At 37.4% G+C, this 24,057-nt stretch overlaps 1 protein-coding gene across 4 annotated transcripts in view; it reads left to right on the plus strand.

Annotated features, from left to right (window-relative positions):
* The window catches only part of LOC129565793 (E3 ubiquitin-protein ligase znrf2), a 42,651-nt gene that overhangs the window by 16,322 nt on the left and 2,272 nt on the right, over nucleotides 1–24,057 (plus strand). For all 4 annotated transcript variants that reach the window (XM_055441017.1, XM_055441019.1, XM_055441020.1 and 1 more), the window contains exons 4-5: nucleotides 23,346–23,441; nucleotides 23,560–23,665. In XM_055441017.1, the coding sequence (XP_055296992.1) occupies nucleotides 23,346–23,441; nucleotides 23,560–23,665 (202 nt within the window). The remainder of the gene's footprint in view (nucleotides 1–23,345; nucleotides 23,442–23,559; nucleotides 23,666–24,057) is intronic.

Below are 24,057 nucleotides of genomic sequence, written 5' to 3' on the forward strand. Positions count from 1 at the left end.
TGACAATGTGTTTTTTTTTGGTTTTGATCATTCGTTTGACGAACTCGCTTCACTCGACGATCATATTTTATTCTCGTCCCAAGCACATTTATCAAATCAATTAATAAAACACACACGTCACGTCATGCTCTTTACGAGACAAAAATACGACAAAAAATTGCTTATCATTTGCTTGTCATTCAATCGAAACTGAATGACACATAAAAATTGAAATCGAAATTCCGGCGAACTTAACACAACGGCTGATACAGAGACACAGCTGTTGCTACAGCAGCAGGAAATTGTGTTGAACACTTGTTCTAAACTCCGATTCTGTCATGTAACATAAAAAAATTGAGAAGCAGAAATACCGAAATGGGTCTCCAATTAGATATGGCTATTTCAAAGAAATAAACGCTGCATCGCAATGAGCAACAGCAATCGCAGTCGATCTCCCTGACTTCATCATTAAATGAAAAGGTTTTTGTTTTATATTTTTTAGTATTCATTTGAATACTGTGTGTAATTAGCCCGAATCATGAATCATCATGAATATTTCCCTTTTTTTCTAATGATCGCTTTACATGAGCGCGCTAGTCGCTGGAGCGAATGAAAAATAGGCAACGCCAATTTTTAGGTCATTTTTTGCTCGCTCCATCTATCGAACGTCAAAAATGATAAGGCAAAGACCCGAAAATACCATAAATAACCATGAAACACATTGAGACAGAAAGAAATACGTACTGAACAATCAATTGCGTTCGACTATGAATTAATTCGATGAGTTTCTATCCGACTTTTGTAATAATTTGTCTATAGTACAGCACTGCTGTACTACAACAGAGAAAAAAAAATGTAAATGGGAAAAAAAGAGTAGAAACATCGCTCCAATCACGCACAATAGCGAAAAAATCGTGTGAAACGACGACGTCAGTGTTGCATCGGCGATCTATTATCACAGCGGGATCGTGCAGTGAATATGCGCCAATTCATTGTGTCGATCGCACCGCATTCAAGGCCGCCGAACTAAAATTATCATCAAAAATTAATTTCAAACAAACGAGCAAAAGGAATGAACAGAAGAGAGAGAAAAAAAAAACGTAAACACGGATTTTAATGCTTGCTCAAGTATAAAGATGCTCTTTACATTTATTACGTTTGTTGCAAAGGAGGAAAAAAACATTTAAAAATGCCTCGTAGAACCGAGCAAGAGAAAGAAAAACAAGAACAACCGCAACACGTAATAAAATTAAGAAGAAGAAGAAGAAGAGCGATGAAAAACAAAAACACGCTGCTGCGGACTACGCACATCTCGGTTTCCCGTACTTTCTCGTTATATGACTGTTATTGCTCATTTAACTCCATTCAACGCGCGTGTGTGTGTATTAATACGAACTGTGAGTGAGCTGCGCGCGAGTACTTGCGAGAACACTTCAATTGTTTGTGATATATTAGCAACAATAATAACATTTTCCTACATTAAAATAATTTTTTATATGGTTGCCACTTTTTATCTTCCTCATCAAGCCCCATTTGCTTATACCACCGCACTGCCGAGATCTCCAACCGACTTCTCATTTCTTTTTTTTCTTCACGTATTAGAGTGTGCAAATTTTGCTGTTTAATTTGCACTCGCGAATGGAGTGTAGTGCTTGCAAAAGCTTTTGCTTCGAACAGTGGAAAATAAAACGGATTCTATCTGTTTTTGTTTGTGTCTTCATTGAATTTTTTAATTTCAGTTCTGTTTTTTTTTCCATCTCTTGTTTCACCGCGCGTACAAGATTAATTTGGTTAAATAACAGAAACGGAGAAAAAAAAGTGCAGCGAGAATGTGTGCCTCTCGGCTGCAACAGAGAAAGTCAATATTTCTCGCTTTTGTTGGTTGTTTTTTCCTCTTGCACATGCAAAGTGAACCATGCGATAAACATCTATCCGCATAACAACCTCTCGAGCGCAATCGAAGAATGTAATTTCTGTAAAAGTGATAGCGCATCTCGCGTAATCTCTGTTTTCACTTTAGGAAGTTTTTGGTTGGGTCTATGCTTGTCTGTATAAATGTCTATGCCTCGGTATGCGTTCCGATGCGCTGCAATTATTCTATCGTTTATAATTGCACGATTGGTTTTGCACGTTCGAAAAATCGAATTAAAAGTCAATTGGCACATTCAGCCACACACACACACACACTCACACAAAATCTCGTTCACATCAATTGAGGTGAAGCCTCAACTCTAATCTAGCGAAACACAAACCAAACGAACCATTTTCCAATTGCAGCGTTTCCAATCGATTTTCAATGAGTGCACACTTGTTTCCCTTCCAGAGCACTAGCGCACATATACACTCTGAGTGCTGACTTGGAAAATCAAAACTCGTTTGTTTTTTTTTCTTCTGTTTCGTTGCTGTTGTGTCTTGTGTGTGATCGCCCGAGAAGTTGTGCAAAACTTGCGATGCAGTCAAAACGAGAGCCAAATGGCATACACAAAACCATTCACCAAACGAGTCAAACAACTTTATATCGTCTCGATTTCAGTTCAAACGAGATAGATAGAGATACACACAAAATACAAAAACACGCTAAATGTGAATGCAACTTTAGCTAGTCCTAGTCACAGCTCGTTTTTGCACTGCAGCAGAAAAAAAAAGAAATGAGAGAAAAACAACAGCAACTCATCTCATCTCATCTTGGATCTTTGTGTACGGTCATTTCGAATGCGGTTGGCATTCAATCTTTCGCTCCTATTCGACCTGCGCTATTTTTAACCATTTCATCTGAACACTCAAAGCTTTAGAACTGTTTATTTTGTCTGTTCCCCGAAGAAATTTTGATTGGCTCCATTCAACGAAATTGGCATTCGTGTTGATTCAAATGAATGGTCTGCAGAAACGATTCACCATGTCAAGAAAACCTGTTTCTGTGCTTCGAAACGCTTAAAATACACACCAAAAGCACCACAACCGAGAGATCGGCTGCATCATAAAAAATTATTACGGATTTGTCATTTGCAAACAATACCAACGCCATTTACAAACAACAAAACACAAATCACTGACTCTGCACTGAATTGTTTTACAATCCATAAGCTTGATTCTTATCTGCATTGCAAACTGAATATTTTTTTCCCTTCTAATTGGTGACAATTAATTCGAATTCCGTACGAAAGGTGAATACAAAGTAAATCGGTACACTGTATTTAAATCTGATCACCAACATCATTGGGATAAAAACAGACTCTTAATTAGCACACAATTAAATGTGGCGGCAACAAATTTCACACTTTCCAACGGTGACATTGAATTGATTGCGCTTGAAAATTGAATTTATAAGCGCCATAACGCAAATTTTTTTTTTTTGCAGTCCCGAAAAATAAAAATTTCCGTTAAATTGTATTCTGATTAACACCACCTGATTCAATTAAGGGCATACGGATGTGAAATCGACTTTGTTTTTTTTGTATGTTTTTTTCCCGTTGTTTTTGTTATCTTGTTTGTTCTTGCACTTGGGAGTGTTTATCTTTATGATGTGCGACCATTCGGAGTTCACATTCATCGAGGTCAAGTTTAACGTAATACAATGCGTGTATTAGTCATTTCGTACACAGGAAAAAGAACTGAAAAAAACACAACAGATTGTGACAGAAAAAAAAACGTAAATAATTACTGTAATTGCACACATGAGAACAGAACATTGAATCTAATATGACAACAAGCTTCTGCTCGTACGTGGGCAAAATAAACACTTAAACAAGCACACAACGATTTATTTGTAAATCGATGATAATCGAAGCAAATGAAATAAGTGCTTTGAGACAGAGGCAACCAAATAGCTACATTGTCTGATTGGCTCGCGCTCCGCACGATTGTTTGTTCACGTCGACAAATGAACAACTATGCAAAGTAAGCAGCAAAACACAAAGTCGAGACGGCGTCAAGCCGAATTGAATTAATTCCGATTAAATATTCTGACGTTGACGTTATTATCGTTGTTGCGTGCACAGTGCACACCTTTGGACAATAATTTTTTGTTTGCAATTAGATATTGGAGGATGTCTGCATGAAATTTCCTCATTTCAAGTACTTCCACGTGTGCCATTGACTTTGTTGCTAGCTCAACGATTGATGGCAACAAATCATATTTTCCACCCCACGAAATTTTCACATAGCAACGACATTGAATTTGGAAAGGTCCATCTTAATATACACCTACGAAGCAATTTTCTTCAATGAAAAAGTCAAAACTGCCGGAAAAAATCCGATTATCAAGACTTCATCCGAGAAAAAAAAATTCACCAGTGGAAAAAAAAAGTCGTCGAAAGAAAAAACAAATGATCGTCAGAAGTGAAAAAGTCGACAAGAGAGAAATCAGTCTGTGACTTGAAAAAACAACTCCATTTTTAGCTGTGATTATTGCCGCTGCTGTTGCTGCTGCTGCTGTTGCCACATCGAAATGAATCCCTAATGACATTGTCTTGTATTTGAAATCTTTGCCTTTTAAAAACGCATAACAATAAAATACAATTTGCTCTTTTATGAATAATAGAAAATTATCTCATCCGCGGTACCGTGCTGTAACAGAAATGAACATACAAACAAACAGCTGAAATAAAAAAATAAGACGAACTATAGGAAAGTAAAGAAAAACGAGAGAAAAAAAACTCGCTGAAACGACAAGACAAAACACGAACACCAGAGATTGATTTATTTATGTATGTCTGATACTCCATAAAGTTGGGTACACCTTTTTGGACTTATTTTGCGGGCGATTGTGTGTCATTTGCGTCATAAATTTCCGCCGTTACGTCTATCTCTTCGGGTATTGAGACCACACACTCACCGTTCGAGCAAAAAACACACACACACGTAAAGAATTGCACCATAGACATACATAGCATTTATTATTAAAAGTGCGAGTGAATTAGTACTAAAAATTGAAATAGCGTACGTGCGACACTATCAAAACAAACCAGAAAAAAATACGCAAAAGAAAAATAAAGAGAAGCTAACGAACGAGTTGAGATACATAACCAAGTCGACGAAATAAAAAAGAGAAAACTCGAGCACGAGGATCATTGTACTTTTCGGTGAAGAGGAAGCCAGCATTTTATATACGTGAAAATGGGTCAAACATTTGGTAGCACGCATATGTCGAACCGACATTTATGGGCCAGAAAGGATTACGGTAAGCGTGTATAAATTTATTCCATCGTCGCACTCTTGTCGACGACAGTATTTGATTACCAACGCCCTCGGCGTGCATATGGAAGCGAGAGAACAGAGGGAGAGAGAGAGAGGAAGAAAAGGCATGAAATCCATTTTTATTAACTGGATTTCGAGAAAACACTCTTTTATTGCGAAATGAATGGGAAACGATTTCGTCGAAGCCAGATAATGAAAAATATTGTCTTATCTCCTCAGCCACTTTTCTTTCTCTCTCTCTCGCAAATCTCTTCAAAGCTCAACTCAATTAGCTATGAAACATCAACTGATCTAATGAATTTTCTGATGACGAAGCACCACAAATGGCCAAACAAAAAACGGCACAAGAATATTGACTGTAATTTGCCTTAAAGATATTAAATTGAAGACAACATATAAAAACGTGACATATCAACGTTGCAAACACACACACACGAACACAATCCGTGATATTGTGTGTGCATTTGGCCGAAATGATGGAAAATTGTCTATAAAAAATAATGATAAAAGCTTTCGTTGTTCCATCTACAGCGCAGAAAGAGAGAGGAAAAAGGAAATTATTTCATGTTGCTAATGGCATTGCTCATTCGTTCGTTGGTCTTTTCACATCAATGACAACTGCACACTGTTTCCATGCAGGCCGCAGACAGATTCTCACAAGTCTGCTCGGTGATTTTTCACAAGAAAACCTATATTTGGGACGAGAACGAAACATATTCGATGATTTTCCATGATACGCATAATCATAATAAAATATTTTGAATTTGATTTTCATTTCACTTGAGCACACTCGAAACAAGCAATTTCGAAGGCAATGCGAGATTCTTTTTTTCTTCTGTTGTTTCGTCGTTTAACAACAGATTATTTTACACATTTGAACAACATCCATTTATAAGCAAGCGAAACGTCTTTGTGTTCGCTCTATTAACCCAAATTAGTAAAGCAATTTGCAACGAATTCGCTGGTTGTGCGTTGCGTCATATGCCGCGATCGTCACCGCTTCTGCTACTCAGAGTGTGTGTATGCATATCATATGTCAAATGGAAGTATCAAACGCTAAACAGTTGAAAATAGCTGTTTTATACAGTTTAGAGATGCTTCTAGGCACCGACGACGACGACGATTGGAAGCAACAATTCAATTGACATTTCATCACATAATTAAATTTCGTATAATTTTCCTAGTCACACGATTCGAAAATGTAAATTGCAAGTGACAAATAGATTTCAATTGAGTTCATTTAATACGAAGCCCAAACATTTGGGATGTGCACATGATGTGTGTATGTGCCTGCTTGCCTTTTATTACGCCAGTTTACACATTTACAATCGCAACGCACTAATTCGAATCTTCGCACATTTTTATTTGTTCAAATCGATGCGGGAAAAAAAAGAATTGTGGGAATTGGATCAGTGAAATGGTTAAGTAAATTGAATTTCGTTAGCAGGCCATGTGATGAGTCTTTCGTCAAATTCACGAGTTGATTGACTGACAGCCGCCTGATTTTGTCAAATCAAAGACGCAAACGCTTTAAATTGACATTGATTCCTTTTTTTTCGTTGCTGATTTGCATGTTCGTTCTATTCCCCCCGGTTCAACCCGAACACACCCAAAACAATATACATACACGGCAACAACTGTCGCCAAAATCACGGAACCAGCGCACACCAGAATAGAATTTTATGACGTGCGCTGATGTTGTTTTTCTCATCTGTTCATCGCATTGGAATTGCAAATGTTTAGATTTGGATTTAGAAATGGCTATACATACACATTTCGTGCCCGATTTTGATTCAATGAAATCGCGATAAAATTGCGATTTATGTTTGCCGTATCCATTTGCTCATTTACAATTTTATCATACGTGTGTTTTTTGTGTTGCGTTTTTTTGTCAACCATTTCTTTTTCTGCTCTTTGTTCGCATTGTCTCTCCTCGTGACCGTCGTCACACGGTCGTCAAATATTTTTCTTACACCATATCGTTTGATCGACTTGATTATAACCATTTGATATAATATCCAAATAATACTATCACAAACAACACCGCTCTCAATGGAACTAAGGATTATATATGTATTTTTTCCTGTTATTATTGTGGGGGGCTATATTATTTGTTTGTCGGCTTGAATAAAACATTTCTTCAGATGCTTTGAATTGTGTGACCGTTTTTGAAGCAAAAGCGAGAAAAAAAATACAAGAAAGGCGCAGTCCCAATTGAGTCAATTATTCAAGTTTTGTGCAGATGATGTTTTGAAGACGAGTTTGTTGTCTTTTCGGTCTGATTTTGACCGCGCCATTGAACCTTGTCAAACTGCGCATCGATCGTTTTCTTCTCGTGCGAATGCTAAACACAACAAAACACACAAATTTTGTACGGTATTTTTTTTTCTCTGTTTCGTTCGTTGCGCTGATCACTTTGTTTTGCCATCTTATCAATTCATTTATGGGCCTGACATTTTGTTTATTTCTATCCTCGTTCCACTTAGAATTGTGGTTTTGCGTGCTATGCGCAAACCACTGTAAATTCCGTATTGGCGGCATAACAATTTTTTTTTGTTCTTTTTTTGTTTTTTTTTTCTTCTAAATAATTCATGGATAGTCACAGACGTCTGACAGGCCATTTCAAACACAAAATAAGGGAAATTTGTGTCAGTTCTTCAGATTGTCATAATAAATAAAATGTGTAATGAATATTTGCGGAGACTAGCACACTCTCATATGCACACTCTCTTTCGCTCTCAGCCTTTGCCTGTCTCTGCGTCTGCCTCTCTCTTTCGCCAACAGACACCGCATGTTTATGATGTCGGCAACAATAAACGAAGTACACAGAAAAAAAATATGTCAGAATTTTGTGCAAAAGAATCCAAGCGAAAAGTAGATAAATAAATGTTTTTGTTTTTGCAATCGAATTGGCAATCGTTTGTGTGAATGGTTGCCAGAAAAAGCGGTAACAAAACAATACCAAAACTCGAATGAAAAAAAAAAACAACAACAAAAACTGACTCTCGTTTCGATGGAGTTGTGTTGAAATGTGAACACATTTTTTTCGAGACAGATTAGCTGAATGCGAGTGTGAGAATGGGAGAGAGAGGGAGCAAAACGGAGGTTCGAACAAAAGTCAAATGTTATTCATGTGTACGGAATTATAAATAGCCCATCAGAATGCGAACAAAAGTCAAGCAAATTTTAACGCCAGCTTATATCAGCAAGCGAACAACAAGAGCAACCAAAAAAAGAGCAGCCGACCGCGCGTTTGGTACTGAGGTGAAAGGGAACAGAGGAAGAATGTGTGCGTGTGGTGGAATACAACAAGTGCAAAATGCATATTTCTTGCAAACAAATAAAAACCTCAATGATCCGGGATTCAAGCAAATGTACACATATATAGGGTAGGCGACGGAAAGAGAACGGGTTCGATAAACACATTCTGAGCTGATGTGAATGACCCGTTTTTCAAACTCGGTGCTCGAGCATTGTTTACACTGCTTGGATGTTTTTTAGCAAGCGCAAGAGAGAGAGAGAGAGAGAGCGAGTGAACCATTTGCATTTCGATATTCATTACACAAATAAATTGCGTTGGTTCTTATTCCGTCCGTCGGAATGTCTGGCTGGCTGGGCTTGTTGCAATGAGAAGAACGTACCGAATCAACGAGAGAGAGAGCACATTATTACATGGAGAATTTTGCTTGGCAGCTGAAATATGTGAAGCGCCATTTGTTTTGTGTGTGCATACAACAAAAGGCATATAATACTCGGTGCGCCTTATGTTTATTTGCACTTCATTGCCTCCTGATTCCGCTCTGCATGCCATTCCAGCGAGCAAAGCACAGACACAAACACTCTCTCACACACAGGGCGAAAAATGAAAAATTAAAAACGAAAGAGTAATAATAACAACCTTTGAGTATACCAACATTACTTAATGCCAATGTTTACCATTAGAACGAGCACAAAGTCGTTAAAAGCGGCAGCGGAAATATCTCTAAATGATTGTTTTCCAACGTTATCTCCTCGCTTCGAATTAAACAATTCCATTCTGCACAGAGAGAGACAGACAGACACAAGGAGAGAGACACAGAGGGAGGGAGAGAGAGAGTCGGTGTCTGGGATTGTGCAAAATGCTTCACCGAAGGCGCTCTCCAGCACCACAAAATAGAGAAAATTACTCACCAAAAAAGCCGCAAACCAAAAAACTATGCTGCATTATATGATTGTGTGTATTGGTACAAGGATTCAGGCACCACTATAATTGCACTTGGCCAGCTTTTCCAAATGCGATACCATTTTATTGCACAACCAGAAAAGTCTTACGATTTTCCTGCTTGTACCTTTTTGCACTCTTACTCTCGCACCGTGTCGCTCGCATTTTGATTGAAATTATAACCCCACTCTGAACATGTGATAAACACATCCAATAGATTATATTGTGTAATCTGCCATCTAGGGGAATTTAACTCTTACGAGTGCAGCATGTTTTCTGCCAGTTTGCTTGGTTCGCGGAAGTTCGACGCGTTCGTTGTACGTACTGACGCGCACGGTCACAAGTTTACACAAGTTTGTTTATGGTTTTGCGCGTTTTTCAAGTTGTTATTTGACAACTAAAACGCGTTTCAAACTAAAAATCGGTTGTTTACGTGTATAAAGATTTTTCACATCCTTTCCAAAAGTTCAAAGATTTATATAATTATAAAATGGACAAAGGAAATATTTTTAAAGAGCTGGAGAAAGTGTTGGAAGAAAAAGTTAATCCAGATAGATATAATAAATGGAACGACTGATGTGTCCGCGTCGTCTAGCTTCATGTTTGCACACGAACTCGCACAAGTTCGCGCATGTTGTTTTAATACGGAACTTGTCAACTGAGTGGAATCATGCAAGTTCTCTGGTGAATGTAACAATTTCGTGCGCGTTTATATCATTTTTTTACAAGTTTTCATGTAGTTAAATCCCCCTAGTCTGCCATATAATCAACGTTCCGACAATGAGATGATACTTCTCTAGCTCGTTAGAGAAGCTCGTTCGTGACGCTGCACATAAAATTTCGTATTATCTCACCCGAGCCAGCTAGTGCAGTGTAATGGTATCAGACACTGTATGCATCACATGCATTGCATCACACCATCAAGTGCGAATCGCACTCTCATTTCTTCTTGATGCATGTACAGTGAAATTAACATTTCACACGAAAATCAAGGCTTACGACCAAAGCCATTGTACGTCATTTAAACCGAGAAAGGAGAGAGAGAGAAAAACACACACACACAGTACTTCCTATCACAAACAGTTAATGTTTATGCCATTTCGGCAACTCGCATATAATACGCTGTACTATGTAGAACACTGACCTTTTTGAATGTACCATCAAGTGGAATAGGCCGTAAAAAATGTTATTTTTATCGGAATTTATTGCGTCGTAGCAGTTATTATGCTTGGGCATAAAGAAATGATATAGTCGAGGTATTTCATGTGGAAATAAGTAAATTTTTAGTAGCTCATTGCGGCTGAGTGTATTTTTTCTGTGCAAATACTTGCAAAAACAAAAATGATGATAGATCAGGAATTGTTCTCGCTCCAAAAAACATATGCGAGACACACACCGAATTACGAGCCAATTTTACGTTGCAATCTCAACTAAGCGATAAAAAAAATGAGTATTATCATAAGAGTTTATAAACATATACATTTATATTGTTTTGAAAACGTTTTGGGCTTTTTTCTGCTTTAAAATAGAACTCGAAAATTGTGCAAAACAACCATTAAGTGGTCAAGCCACAAATCGATCGATACAAAACCGAGAACCGCTTGCAGAAAACATATCAAGCATTCGCTGTGTCTCGCTTCTAAGTCATTTGCTTATCACATATGAGGCAGCCTCTCCATGACGTTCCGCTTGTGTGCAAATTTCGTTAGAACATTTATTCATGAAAACAAACGGCAGTATTTGTGCGCTTTGCGCCTCGTTGAATCGCCGCATTTCAACATTCACACAACGAGATTTGACTCACATCATTTGTCTTTCACTAACGATAAGAGGTCACAAACAACAACAAAACACATACACACGCCAAATCCAATTTAAGTGGAAACGCAAATTGAGAATTTTGCAAACGTTCACACACACATACACACACACACACTCACGTACACACTTGATTGAACGATTCATTTTTTGAGCTGAGATCTAGCGAGACGACTTAACGTGTGATAAAGTGCTTGAAATGGTACTGTGAATCTAGTGTCAATTTATCGTTGTGCTATTCGTCAAACGAAATGAATGGGCCGAACAAAATGACATGACAAGCGATCAATTTCATCAACCACTTTGAATTTTACATCAATTTGGCGAGTCCCAATAAAAAAGGAAAACAACAACGAAATAAAAATCGGCCAATATTTTTTACGTCGTAATAACAGGAGTCATTGAACTTGTTTTTGTTCATACAATGTTAAAATCGTGAACTTTATTTTTTCACATCAGTCATAATTTCACCAATTGAAGCGAAAACAAAATAAAACTGACAAATACAGCGCTTATCATTTCAACTGAATACGTCACATGTTTTTACCCTTTCACTGATTCGATGCACGGTTAAGTGGATTTGACTATGACAGTGCACGACAAGTGCTAATATTTGGCTATCTTTTTTTGCAAAACATACACACTGTGCTACGCCGAATAAATTACAACCATTTGCAACTTTTTAACTATTGATAACCATGATGACAAATATATTTGCGCTCATTTTTGCAAGTGAGTTGATTAAATTTGCAACAGCCTCGCGTCGATCTATGAGTGAAACATCATTAATAATCAAAAAAGCAGAAAATTTGCAAACACAAAAAGACCCCATCTGATGATCCCAGCCGAACAAAAAATAACCGTTGCTTCATTGAGAGAGAGAGAGAGAGAGAGAGAGAGAAAGAGCGAGAGATTGCGAATGGTAATGAAATCGGCGATTAAAAAATTGAATTAACGGCAAACAAACAAATGCAGTTTTTATCACATTGCAAATAGGAATTGATTAAATATGCAATAATTTCCATGTTCATTAAAATGAATGTGCCGAGTTGGGAATTGTTTTGTTGAGCTCAAATTGAAATTCCGCTGAACTTGTCCGTTCAAAAATGAAAAGCTAAAAATAGTTAGTCAATTTGAAGTGTTACAACAACAAATCAGCAAATAGACTGCCATTGTTGTTGTTGCTGTTTTTTGTTAGCTTTTTCGGTGTCGCAAAAACAATCACCACTCAAAAAGATTAAAGGGAATACACACGAATGGCGCGACTAAATCATAATTCATTTGGAAAATAATTTTGTGCAAAACCGCAAGAAAACGAGATGTGAATGGATTCGTTTTAGGCGAGCGCAATTGGAATTACGACGATGCTGTTGCTGCTGCTGTCTGAAATCGTCCATGTGATTGTCCCTCTGTGTGCATGAGCAATTGTGGTTTTCGAGCGTTGTTGCTCTTGAGGTGTAGACGGAATGGAAACCGTTTTTGCTGGTTTTTGCCGATTACATCAAAAGAGACGGCGTCCGAAAATTCCATGCACTCATCATCGTCGTCGTCGTCGCTGTTGTTGTCAACTCGAAAAGTCGTCGTTGTTAACAACTACTGATGATGATGAAGATAAGCATCCAATTTGTGTCTGCTACAATGTTATTACTCCACCGCGCAGCGAATAATATAAATTCTCGGTCGGTGGCTGGGTTTTTTGGTGAACACAGCGCAGCAACAGACAGTAGCAGCAATAGCGAGAAAGCGTCAATGTTTGTTAGTTTACCGTATATTTTCTATTTGGTTGATCGTTAATTTGAATAAAAAGCGCCTGATTTGGGTGAATGTGTGCGTGCGCGTGCGTTGCTGTTTCGTTATATATACAAAATATGTGTGATATGTATGGTTTTAAGCGAAGCGAAATTATGAAGAAAAGAACTTTTGTATTGCAATTGAAGCTTATCTAAAGCTTTCTTTTATGTCGATTCAACAAACTCTTAATTCAGCTACCATAATCCAGTAAATTGGCTCTGAATCAAAGCAGCACCATGGAAATGCCAAAAAAACCACATGCTTTTATCGTTTGTGGCTGGATTTATTCAGTATCTCGATATTATCTCCCGCTCTTGTTGCCACAGAGAAAAGAAACTCTTTTGCACACAAAAACCATTCAGCAGAAGAAGAAGAAGAATGATAATGATGGAAATGGAAACGAAAACTTTTTTTCTCTCCTTTAACCATTGCTCGCAACCTACACTCGACTTGAAATGGAATATTTATGTTGTTTGCATAAAAGTATGCGACAGAACAATATTTTGCATTTGGTTTCCATTAGCAAAAACGAAAATTTCACTCCTATCTGTACCTTTTTAATAATTTTGATTGCATTTTCATCTGCGACTCTTGTTCTCGAAATATTTGTTTTCATCGTCATTTGATATGATAAACGAGTGTATTCATTCGTCTGTGTGTGTGTGTTGTGCCAGAAGAAATCCGGGTAAATGACACTTTAGCACACATAATACCGTTGTAATATAGCATGTAATGACGGTAAACGTAAGGGGCCATTGCCAAGACATTGTGCAAACAATGACAAGCGATTCGATTTAGAAATGAAAGAGAAAAGCCAACTTTTTCCAAACTGTGATTAATGTACAAGGGTTCAAGCGATCAAATCAGAATCGAATTCATCATTTAAATGTGTATTTCAATTGGGATTCGGACCTCTTTCAAAACTCTTTTTGATGAGAAGACGGCTTGGAAATCTCTCAATCAAGAGGGATTCTACCTTACCATAATTTCTGTTTGTTGTACGCAACACCATCCCCATGTTGCATTCAACACCCGGCAAACAACATCAAGTAATAATGTTCATCCATTTGAATTCGCATGAGTAGACATCATCAAAACTTTCGAACACAAAAAACACACTGCCCAAATGATTGCATGGCACAAAAAGAAAAGTTGTGCTCGGCAACTGTCGTAACTGTGTAACAAGACAACTGTATTCAAAGGTGAAAAAAAGAAGGAGTATGCATAGTATGAAAAAAAATACTAAAAAAGTGGTCCTACTGATAAAAGTGGAAGAAAAAGAAAACGACACAAAGAGAGAGAGAGAGAGAGAGAGAGAGAGATTCCCCAGTGCTTGGAATATCTTACTCGTCTGGCACATCCATTTTTATTAAGCTTTAGTAAGCTCCAATATAACTGGGGATTTTACGGCTGAAACCTATTTTTTTGGCTGATCTAAAGAGAATATTATTAAGTTGATCGTTGGCATTCTTTTCTTTCGTTCTGCCCGTCGTCTCTGTGCGAAGAACTCTGTCGTTCTCTCTGTATTTGCGCGTACAAAGGCGCGCATTTCATAGAAGTAGCAATGAAAACGGGTCAGTGTTTAATAGAAATAAAAAAGAAGAAAAAAGTTCGGACCAAAGCAGGAAAAGCCATTTACGATCTGATAGTAAGAATTGTAGGAAACTATCAAATCTCGGTAGCGAATGTTTGGCCGAAGGCGTTTGTCATTGTTTCGGCAGCAAGGAAATGTTGCCATGCGAATAAGTAGTGAAAAATGCATTTATTACATCCCTTTGGGACAATATCAAAGCACAAACACGGCGCTGAAAGAAGAAGAAGAAAAAAATATATAAACACACACATATATTCTTATCGGTAAAAGTGTTAGCCAACAATGCCAACTATGGAGCTTGACAAAAGCGAATGGTATATCATTTCATTTTGTATGAGTAGTGTTTTGACTGGTTGCAGAGCGACAACGGGCGACGATGATGGAGAAAAAAAAACTCCAGCCTCTTCTCGGTCGTTACGGAAAATAAAATAAAAAGAGAAGAAAAACGTAAAAAAGCGGCCATAAAATCCAAGCTCTTGTCCCCGAAGCGAACAAAGCAAATCGAAAATGATGAAAAAATCACTTTCAATGTGAATGTGAATAATAATCTGCACTTGCTGAATGCGGGAAAACTTTGTGTTTTCCAGAGCGCGAAGCACTCTATCGAATAATAAAAATCTTTCTTCGTTCCGGAATTAACGGAAAAACTCAGCGAATAAAAAAAACAACATCGAAATAAAAAGACACAATCATGTAATATACGAAAATTAATGAGAGTTTCAAGTTATCTTCAACATCGTTGTTCCTTTGTTATCTTCGTTGCGGTCCTTTGAACTACTGCTCGCTTCGGCATCCGTAATTTAATATTTCTCTTGTTGTTCGGTTGTTCGGTTGTTCGGGCGTTCTGCAACAAAGACGATACTCCGAAACATGTTCGCTTTCATCTTCTCCTTTCGAAAAGCAATTTTCATTATAATTTTCATTGATATGGATTTGTTGTACACTCTCACCCCACCACTTTGGCATGACTCTGTAAACAGTAATTCCATCCCCAATACGGATTTGGTATTCCCAGGAAAGTGCAGAAAATGCATGAAATATATATATCAAAACATCAAAATTCGTTTAAAATACAATAAAATATGAAAAGAAATCCTTCGTCTGGCAACAGAAGAGCTCACATGCATACACGGTTCATTTTCTGTTTCGCTTGTCGTCTCAATGGATTTGAAGATGGCTTTTGGAATGGGGAGAAACAATCCGAAAATACTACATTTTCAATGCACAAATATGGGAGATAGCAAAAAAAAATTATGTTTGCAATGAATGCAGACAGAGTAAAATCCTTTGCGGAAAAAAACGAGCACATCCCAGTCGAAATGAGAATAAACTGCAAATGAAAAGAGCATTGACCGAAATACATGCAATGAGCTTTGGCATTCGATGGCGTCAACTTATTCATTGAGAATAATGTAAGTGATATCCATTTTATGAACTGTTGCCCATTTTCGCTCATCGATACTGCGTACTGTGTATGAGTGTGCCACACTCTATACGAATAACGCACCAATGGCGTATACACACACAGACAGACACACGTTTCACCAGCGAAATCATAAACACTCCTGATAAATTATTTAAACGGACTCCAACCAGAGAGAGACAGAGACAGAGAGAGAGAGAGAGAGAAAATGTAACATTGTGCGTAAGGGAGATAAGATTCATGCCATCATTATTCCCATTATTTCTGATTTTCGATAAAATAGACGGTTTTGTGCTTTTTTGTCACAACCGATGAAAAAAAAACGTAGCCGGTCGTCGAGCGCTCAACAATGAAACTATTGTTCGATGCCATGACAATAACAACAGCAATATGCATTTATCATGGACAAGAGCTTCAAGCGAACAAACGTGTTGTTTTTTTTTCTGTCAAAACAACACAATTTTCGACCGATTGTCGCTAAAAATGAACATGTTATTTTTGTTGCCTTAATCTGGTGATTGCATGCCAGCTGTGACTTCTTCATTTTTTGTACTGCTGCCGCTCACGTTGTACGCATTAGTAAATTAAAAATAGAAACCATAGACAATAGAAATGTTTTTTTTTCTGTTGTTGTGTGTTATATGAATATGCGGTTTTGTGATTCACACCACCATTGGAAAACGTTTGACTGGATAAATACATAAATCGATACACCAATGGCACACGATATCGAACAACTAATACGTTTGCGCTGGTGTGCGTGGCGCGCACGGTCATCAATGTTCCTGCGACTAGCCGCTGTCGGTCGTATGGCTTTCCTTCGTGTCTGGTATTAGTCGTGTCGAACAACAGCTCACTAGCAACTATCTCAATATTTACTTTTTTATATTCTGATTTCAAAAAGTACAGAAAAGCACACACACACACACACTCGACAACTCTGTGTGAGAGAGGGAAAAAAATAATCAAGGAAAGTTTGAGCGGATAATAGTGTGGCGTACGACGTGCGATTCTCCTGTGTCTTTTTCGACTTTTTGTTTCTATCCTCCGTATTGCACGAACTCATTATGAATAAAATATGGTTGAAAATTTTCTGTTTTGTTCACCAACAAAAGCTACCTATCCACTTTAGAGTGATACGATACCACAGTCGAAGTTGTACGGTTCTCATGAGAAGAACCGTGTGTTGAGTAGTCTTCGATTCGAACACAACACCAATATTGGAACGGAATTGATAAAATATAAAAATAGAAAGCAAGAGCTAGCGAGCAAAAAAAGGAAGTGATTCCGTGGAATTCTGTGCATAAAACAAAAGTGATACACCGGGAAAAATCCATAAAAAAGCATCTTAAAGCTACGATCAATTTCAATTATTAGTTTACTGTTTCCGTTGTTTCGTTTTTGTATTCTTATGTGTGAGATGCACTCGGATGAGTGGCTGAAAGTGATAAATCCATACAATTTGACTGACTTTGTAATCAATTCGTAATAACATTTTGCAGTTTTGTTCACATTTCCAAGGCTTTGCCTGAGTGTGTGTGTGTGTGTTTTTATTGAAATACATAAATTGCTGAGCTTTAAATGGAAACGGTTTAATAAAAATCATCACGGATTTGATTTGATTCAATTAATTCATTTCTCGAGGGTTCAAAGTTTATGGGCTTCATAAAAACATGCAGTGATTAATTTTTCGAAAATTGCAAAATAATCCTCGATGGGATTGTAAAAACTTGTAGTGCGTCTTCGGTCTTCCTTGAACCTAGCGCAAGAAGAAGAATGAAAACTCGCCTAAAATACCCATTTTTTTAATGGCTACAGCTGGGAAATTGTAGCAAAATGCGAGTTAAAATTATTGCAGTAATACGATTCCGACACTTATTCCTTCGCCCTAAATAAATATCTGAACATTTACTCAGGCAAATTAATTGCTCTGGGATAATGCACATTTGGACAAATGCGCAACGAATACGTATCCAACATCCATTTTAGAATCATTCGACCCAGGATATTGACGTGGATTGTTATTTCCCTTCGATTTCCAAATTGAGGCTACGGTCGGAAAAGGACACAACCGATTTTCGATGAGTGTGAGAATTGGAGCTGTGTGTCGAAAATTTGTTGGCCAAATATTGCGTGTACCGACCGAACCACGAGATATATACGGCCATTGGTAAAAGCGTGTTGTGTTGTAATTTATATTCCCTGATTTGAATCGACAGACCATTTGCGTTCGTTTGATGTTTTGCCACCAACATTTTCAATATTTTCATTTTCTTTTTTCGTTTCGTTTCGATACATTCCCCGATTCTCAATACTGCGACCTGTGGCTTTACCCTTTTCGTGCATAGCATATTCCATTTCGTTGTCGTCTCATTCCACTCAATTGCAGTAAATTGACGTACGTAAAATGCGGTTTTTTTTATGCCGTTTCTGAATCGAATGTTAAATTGAATGAAAACACCATTTGATCGATGATAACGTATTAAATCGACGATAATTTTCAAAGTTTTCCCTCTGTGCCCCCAACACAGACCAACTCATCCATTGACGTCGGTTAGTTTTCGATTAGAAACTTTCGACACAATCACATTCTCATCGATTGTGTTGTATTTTTCCCCAATCCTTCCCTCTCTCTCATACTCTCTCTAAGTTTTATGGTTTGGAAATCAAAAACTTCGAAAATTCATCGAAGTTTTGTCGTTGTCGTTGATTCCAACACCATTTCAAATGAGAGAAAATAAAACCCGCCCCAAACAAGTTGTGCTATTGTTATTTACGCATTTTGCACATTTTTCAACAAGCGGAAGTTTTATCGAAGCGCATTCCAACACAGAATTTAATATGCGCGATTTTCACTATGCACCATTTGACGTTCTATCGCCGAAAATTGCGAATGCAGTTGTCGATTCTGTTTATTAAGTGCATTTTCAATTCCTTTTTTCCCCCTTCCGTTCCAAACAAATGCAATAAATGTTCTGAGTATATGTATGAAAATAAATGGAGCCATTTGTTCGGTTCACATTGGATATAATAAGTACTGGCTGCTGCTGTTGTTGTTTGTGTTACTCGTCGTTGCCACCGCCGCCGCCGCCTTTGCTGCCGCCTATTCAGCTGTGTAGAGTGTTGTCATAAATTTATAGATTGCAGCTGAATGAAAAAAAAATAACACAAACTTTTCAAAAAGTTTCTTCCGACGTGTTTCTTCTTATCGGCAGTGCAGCGCAGCAGACAAGAAAGAAAATGCAAAAGCCAGGAAGAGAACGAAATGGCAAAACTTAAAAATCACTTTTCCCAATGAAAATGCACCCAACTTAATGGCAACTACGACGGAATAACGCATAAATTGAGCGTCCGTTTCGCTCGATGATAAAAGTGCTGCTTGATTGAGCCTCGCACAAATTCTCATTCGATCAATTTTCGAACACGAGAGAAAATAAAACAGCACTCTGCTGTCGATAAACAATATAAAATTAGATTAATGTGCAAGCTCTCCCTTTCTCTCTTTCTCTTGAAACGTGGCTACATATTTTCAGCAGCACAAACAATATCGAGCACCAAAACTTAATATGGCCAAAGTTTTGTGAAATGCATTCGGAAAATTGTGTGTCGGCGGAAAATTCTCTGACGCATCGATCACATGCCATTTTGTGTTTGCCACTCGGAAATGAATGCACAAAAATGGATAACAATCCTGAATAAAACCGTCGAAAATGGAAATGAGTCCATCAATTCATTTATTTCGATTTTGATTGATTGAGCAAAACGGACGACAGTGTCGGGAAAACTAGTTTTGTAGCAAACCACATTGCTAACCCATCCCTCTCCAGAGAAAATTGATGATGGCATTTCACATTTCTGGTAAAATGCATTTCAATTTTTGATCGCATTGAATTTCGAGCTGGCAAAACCGAAGCGAATACGTGATCATATCGACGATTGACAATCGCATTCAGCGAATTGTGAATTCCAATTATTTTGCAATTTTCGACAAAATGAAGCAGCTCACAGCTTTTCAAATGCGAACGACCATAACTTATGTGTCTATCTGTCTGCTACAGTGAATAAAGACATTTCGATAATAAAGTCTCACCAAAAAGCGCTACTAAAAATGTTCACATTGTTGTAAATCGATTCGCCGAGGAAAACGAATTTTCGGTGTTTCGTGTTTAGTGGGAAAACAATTAAAAAGTTCGTGTGTAAGCAGCAATTAAAAAATAGTGATTTGAAAAATATGGGAACTGTTGTCGGAACATGTATGCCGGAGACGGAACATCATCAAACCACCAACCATCTATCAACGTTAGCGCCAATCCGTCGAAGGCGTTATGGTAAATCAAATTAACACCTACTACCTTGCATTGCGATGTGTGTGTATGTGTGTGTGTGCACGGAGTGCTGCAATTAAAAAATTGCTACATTTTTGTTTCGCGACAGTAGTCGCTTACGCACGCGCATTCAAATAAGCATGATTAATTGCTGTTTGCATTTGGACACAGAGCGAAATTGAAGTGAAAAAACCAGTCTCGACTTCGCGATTCGATGAGCAAGCGTACACTCGTCGCACAATTAAGCTGGACATAAATATTACGGTCTGGTAAATTTGATCATCATAAATCAATATTTACGCTCTTGCTTTGGTTTTTTTTTCATTCGTTTGTTGTGGATTTTGTTTACGTTTTGCGGTATCTAATTGCAGGAGAACTTTTGTATGAATTCAAATGTGATCAAATCGATTGGATTCAATGCTATTCAGCAGTCAGCACTTTCCAACGATTCAAATGCGATTTGATAGCGTAGATTGAAGCATGTTGATTCAACGACACTATCGTATTTGTGTACAAAGTTAAGAGGCTTTGAATCAAATAATTTCGCGCAAAAAAAAAAACATTTCAATGATTGAATTATTAACTCTAATACCAAAACCGAAGAAAAAAACATTTCATTTGACGTAGACACAGCAGCAATTGAACTTTAAAAGCCCCATTATGAATGATGAAAAGCAAAATCATAGGCTTCAATTGCCGCTGTGGATATGATAAACGACTCTCCCTCCTCATTTGAATGCTTCGCTTGAAATCGAAAACCGAATTATTGGTTTTCGTTTCGGAATTCATTAACAATGCATGAAATGTTCGGAATATTCGAGAGTTCAAGGTTATTTTTTGGTTCACAATCGATTTTTTTTCCGTGTGTGTCGCTATCAAATTGAATTTCCATATTTCCATCCTGTTCTGTAATCGAGTACTGGATCATTTTCTTCGAACGCTGACCATTCTCACTGATCCAATTAAAAATGATTAAAGATTCCACTTTAATTGAATTTACTGGACGTGACTCACCATTGTTAGGTTTGGCCGTTTTTTTTTTCTCGCAGAATTCCCCACTGAAAATAAACCGAACCTCAAACGAATATTTTCCGCGAAGTAAACACTGTGAATAATTTGTGTGCCAATGTAATTTTCTGCCCCCATATAATTTGTACTCACTAATTGTCCAATACAAATAAATGCCAACAATAATATTGAGAGAAAGTATTTTCGTGCCAAATTCGGCCAATGGGCTTGGAAATGCCTCATTGTGTATTTTATTTGTTATAAACTACTGTTATGCATAATTTAGAATCACTTAGTCATCACATACACACGATTCGAAGAAGATGGAATAGCTTCATTCCAACGTGAATTGAAATTAATGACGTACAATCACGAATAGTAATGACGTCATTGCGTGCCGACTTAAATGTCATAGCATAATACACAATAAAAGAAATACCAGTCAATAAATAATTGATGAAACAGCAGCATGGTTGGGAAAAAGAGCTCATAAAATAAGTGGCGTCTGTCGTGTGTTTTAACTTAGATAAATTTTTCATATGGAATGAATGACATCAAAGATTCTTTCTTTAGATTCAATTCTCGTTTTTAATGTTTTTATCAAACGAATGCTTGCTTCAGCCAGTCAGTTGGGGATTGTATTGAAAAAATCCTATATTCATACTTTGAAATGCCATAAATGAGATTAAACGAGCGTGCGAACGAGCATGCGGGAGAGAGAGAGAGAATAGAAGCGAAAAAAATAACAGAAATCTGATGCTATGTTCAACAATGATCGATTGGCGGCATATGATAGAAGCACGTGATTGCTTTGATTGTGACATTATTAAATAATTGGTGCACAGGCACACACATGGTGAAATTGACCGAAAAGGTCAAGTAAAACTAACAACTGTGAAGCATTCATTGTGGACACACGTTTTGTGATGTGATTTAATGTGTGTGATTGTATCAATGGCACAAGTCCGAAATAAACAAATCGCATCCAGGGGATTTTGGCAAGACGAAATACTCAGAAATGTTTTTTTCTTGTCGTTAAGACAACGAGATTAAGGTATAAACATATGTTCAAGATATCTTGAATTCGATCTTCTAAACGACATTTTAACTGTATTTATCATTTCTTCGGAAATCACAGCGAAGAGCAATTTCCAAATTGTTTTCGTGGGAAGTTCCAAGAAAAACTGATTCAAATTACATTTTTCTTCGAGTGATTTGTATTTTCTCACTTCGGTAATAAATTGGCCCCTAATGTTGAACACTTTTCATATCTATTTCTAGCGATTGAAATTCTTCTACACACCCAATTATCGGAATTCAAAGATGAAATCGATAGGCGACAGTCTCAGTTTTCACATTGGAATCGAATAAAAGTTTTCAACACTTTTATCGCTTCTGGGTTCCGTACACGCTCCATATGATGCGTGATGATGAAACCGAAAACTCTGGATTTTATTATCGAATTTGTTCTATATTCTACACGTTTCATGCATAAATCAAGTGTCTGTTTTTGTATTGGATATGCGTGTGTTTGGAATTGAAACGCACTTCGTTGTCCTTTTTACCATCGAGCGAAATTTCGTTCGTTTGTACCATGAATGGGACTTACATATGTGTGTGTAAATTTTTACATGTCGTGTGATGGCATCCGTCACAAGATGAATGACTTGTTCGGTTTGCAAACTTTCTTTTTGAATCATATTTATTGATATTTATTCAACGATGGCATATACGCGATTGCGAGTATGCCATTTCCATTGTAGGCGCGGTGGGAAAATGTTGTACCAAACTCGAAAGGTTAATATTGAAAATACCCTGAAACTCTCATTTTGGTTACGAACGTACGGTTGCTATGCCATAAATGGATCCGGTCGAGCTCGGCTCTTGTTCCAACGAAAAAACAGACAATTATTTTTTTTCACTCTCTCTCTCTGTCGTGTTTTTTCCAATTAAAATTTATAACTTCAATCCAATTTAATGGTTTGTTTTTCCTTTTTTTCCTTTTTGCAGGTATTAAATGCCCAGTTTGCAGTAAATTTGTGCTACCCGACGATATAGAATGTCATTTAGTAATGTGCCTAACAAAACCTCGTTTATCGTACAACGGTAAGTGAAAATGTTGCTTCAAAAATAGAATCGGAATTGAAAATTGTCCTTTTTCGAATGAAACTCGATAAGTAATTTTGCGAAATGTAAATTTAATTCTGGTCAATTTAATCTACAGAGGACGTTTTAACAGATGCCAAGGGAGAATGTGTAATATGTTTAGAAGATTTAAATGCCGGTGATGTGATTGCAAGGTTGCCATGTTTATGTATTTATCACAAAGGGTAAGTGTAATGTGATGATGACGGTTGTGGCGGTGGTGGTGATGCTAGTTGGCCAACATGCAATTGATTTATATGCAATTTTATGTGCTGTATGTGTGTGCTGGTGAAACGATGACCCCATTCTATCATGACACATTCTCATTCTCTCTCTCTCTCTCTCTCTCTCTCTCTCTCTCTATTTCTCCGCTGAATTATGGCCCCATGAGAAATGCATGCATAATTCAATTGTTATTAGTACCTCGGTTTCACTTCGTTGCAAATGCTTCGACACCTGTGATTGATTATTATTCATCTCTTGCCCTTACTCTCGATTTAGCACCACCCAAAAACCACTTTTCAATTTAACAAAACATACATTACTTTGTGTGCGCATTCGGTTCGCTCTCAGATAC

The sequence above is a fragment of the Sitodiplosis mosellana genome, unplaced genomic scaffold (assembly GCF_009176505.1).
Source record: "Sitodiplosis mosellana isolate CC-2019 unplaced genomic scaffold, AAFC_SMos_1.0 Smas_scaffold_3, whole genome shotgun sequence".
Classification (NCBI taxonomy): Eukaryota; Metazoa; Arthropoda; class Insecta; order Diptera; family Cecidomyiidae; genus Sitodiplosis; species Sitodiplosis mosellana.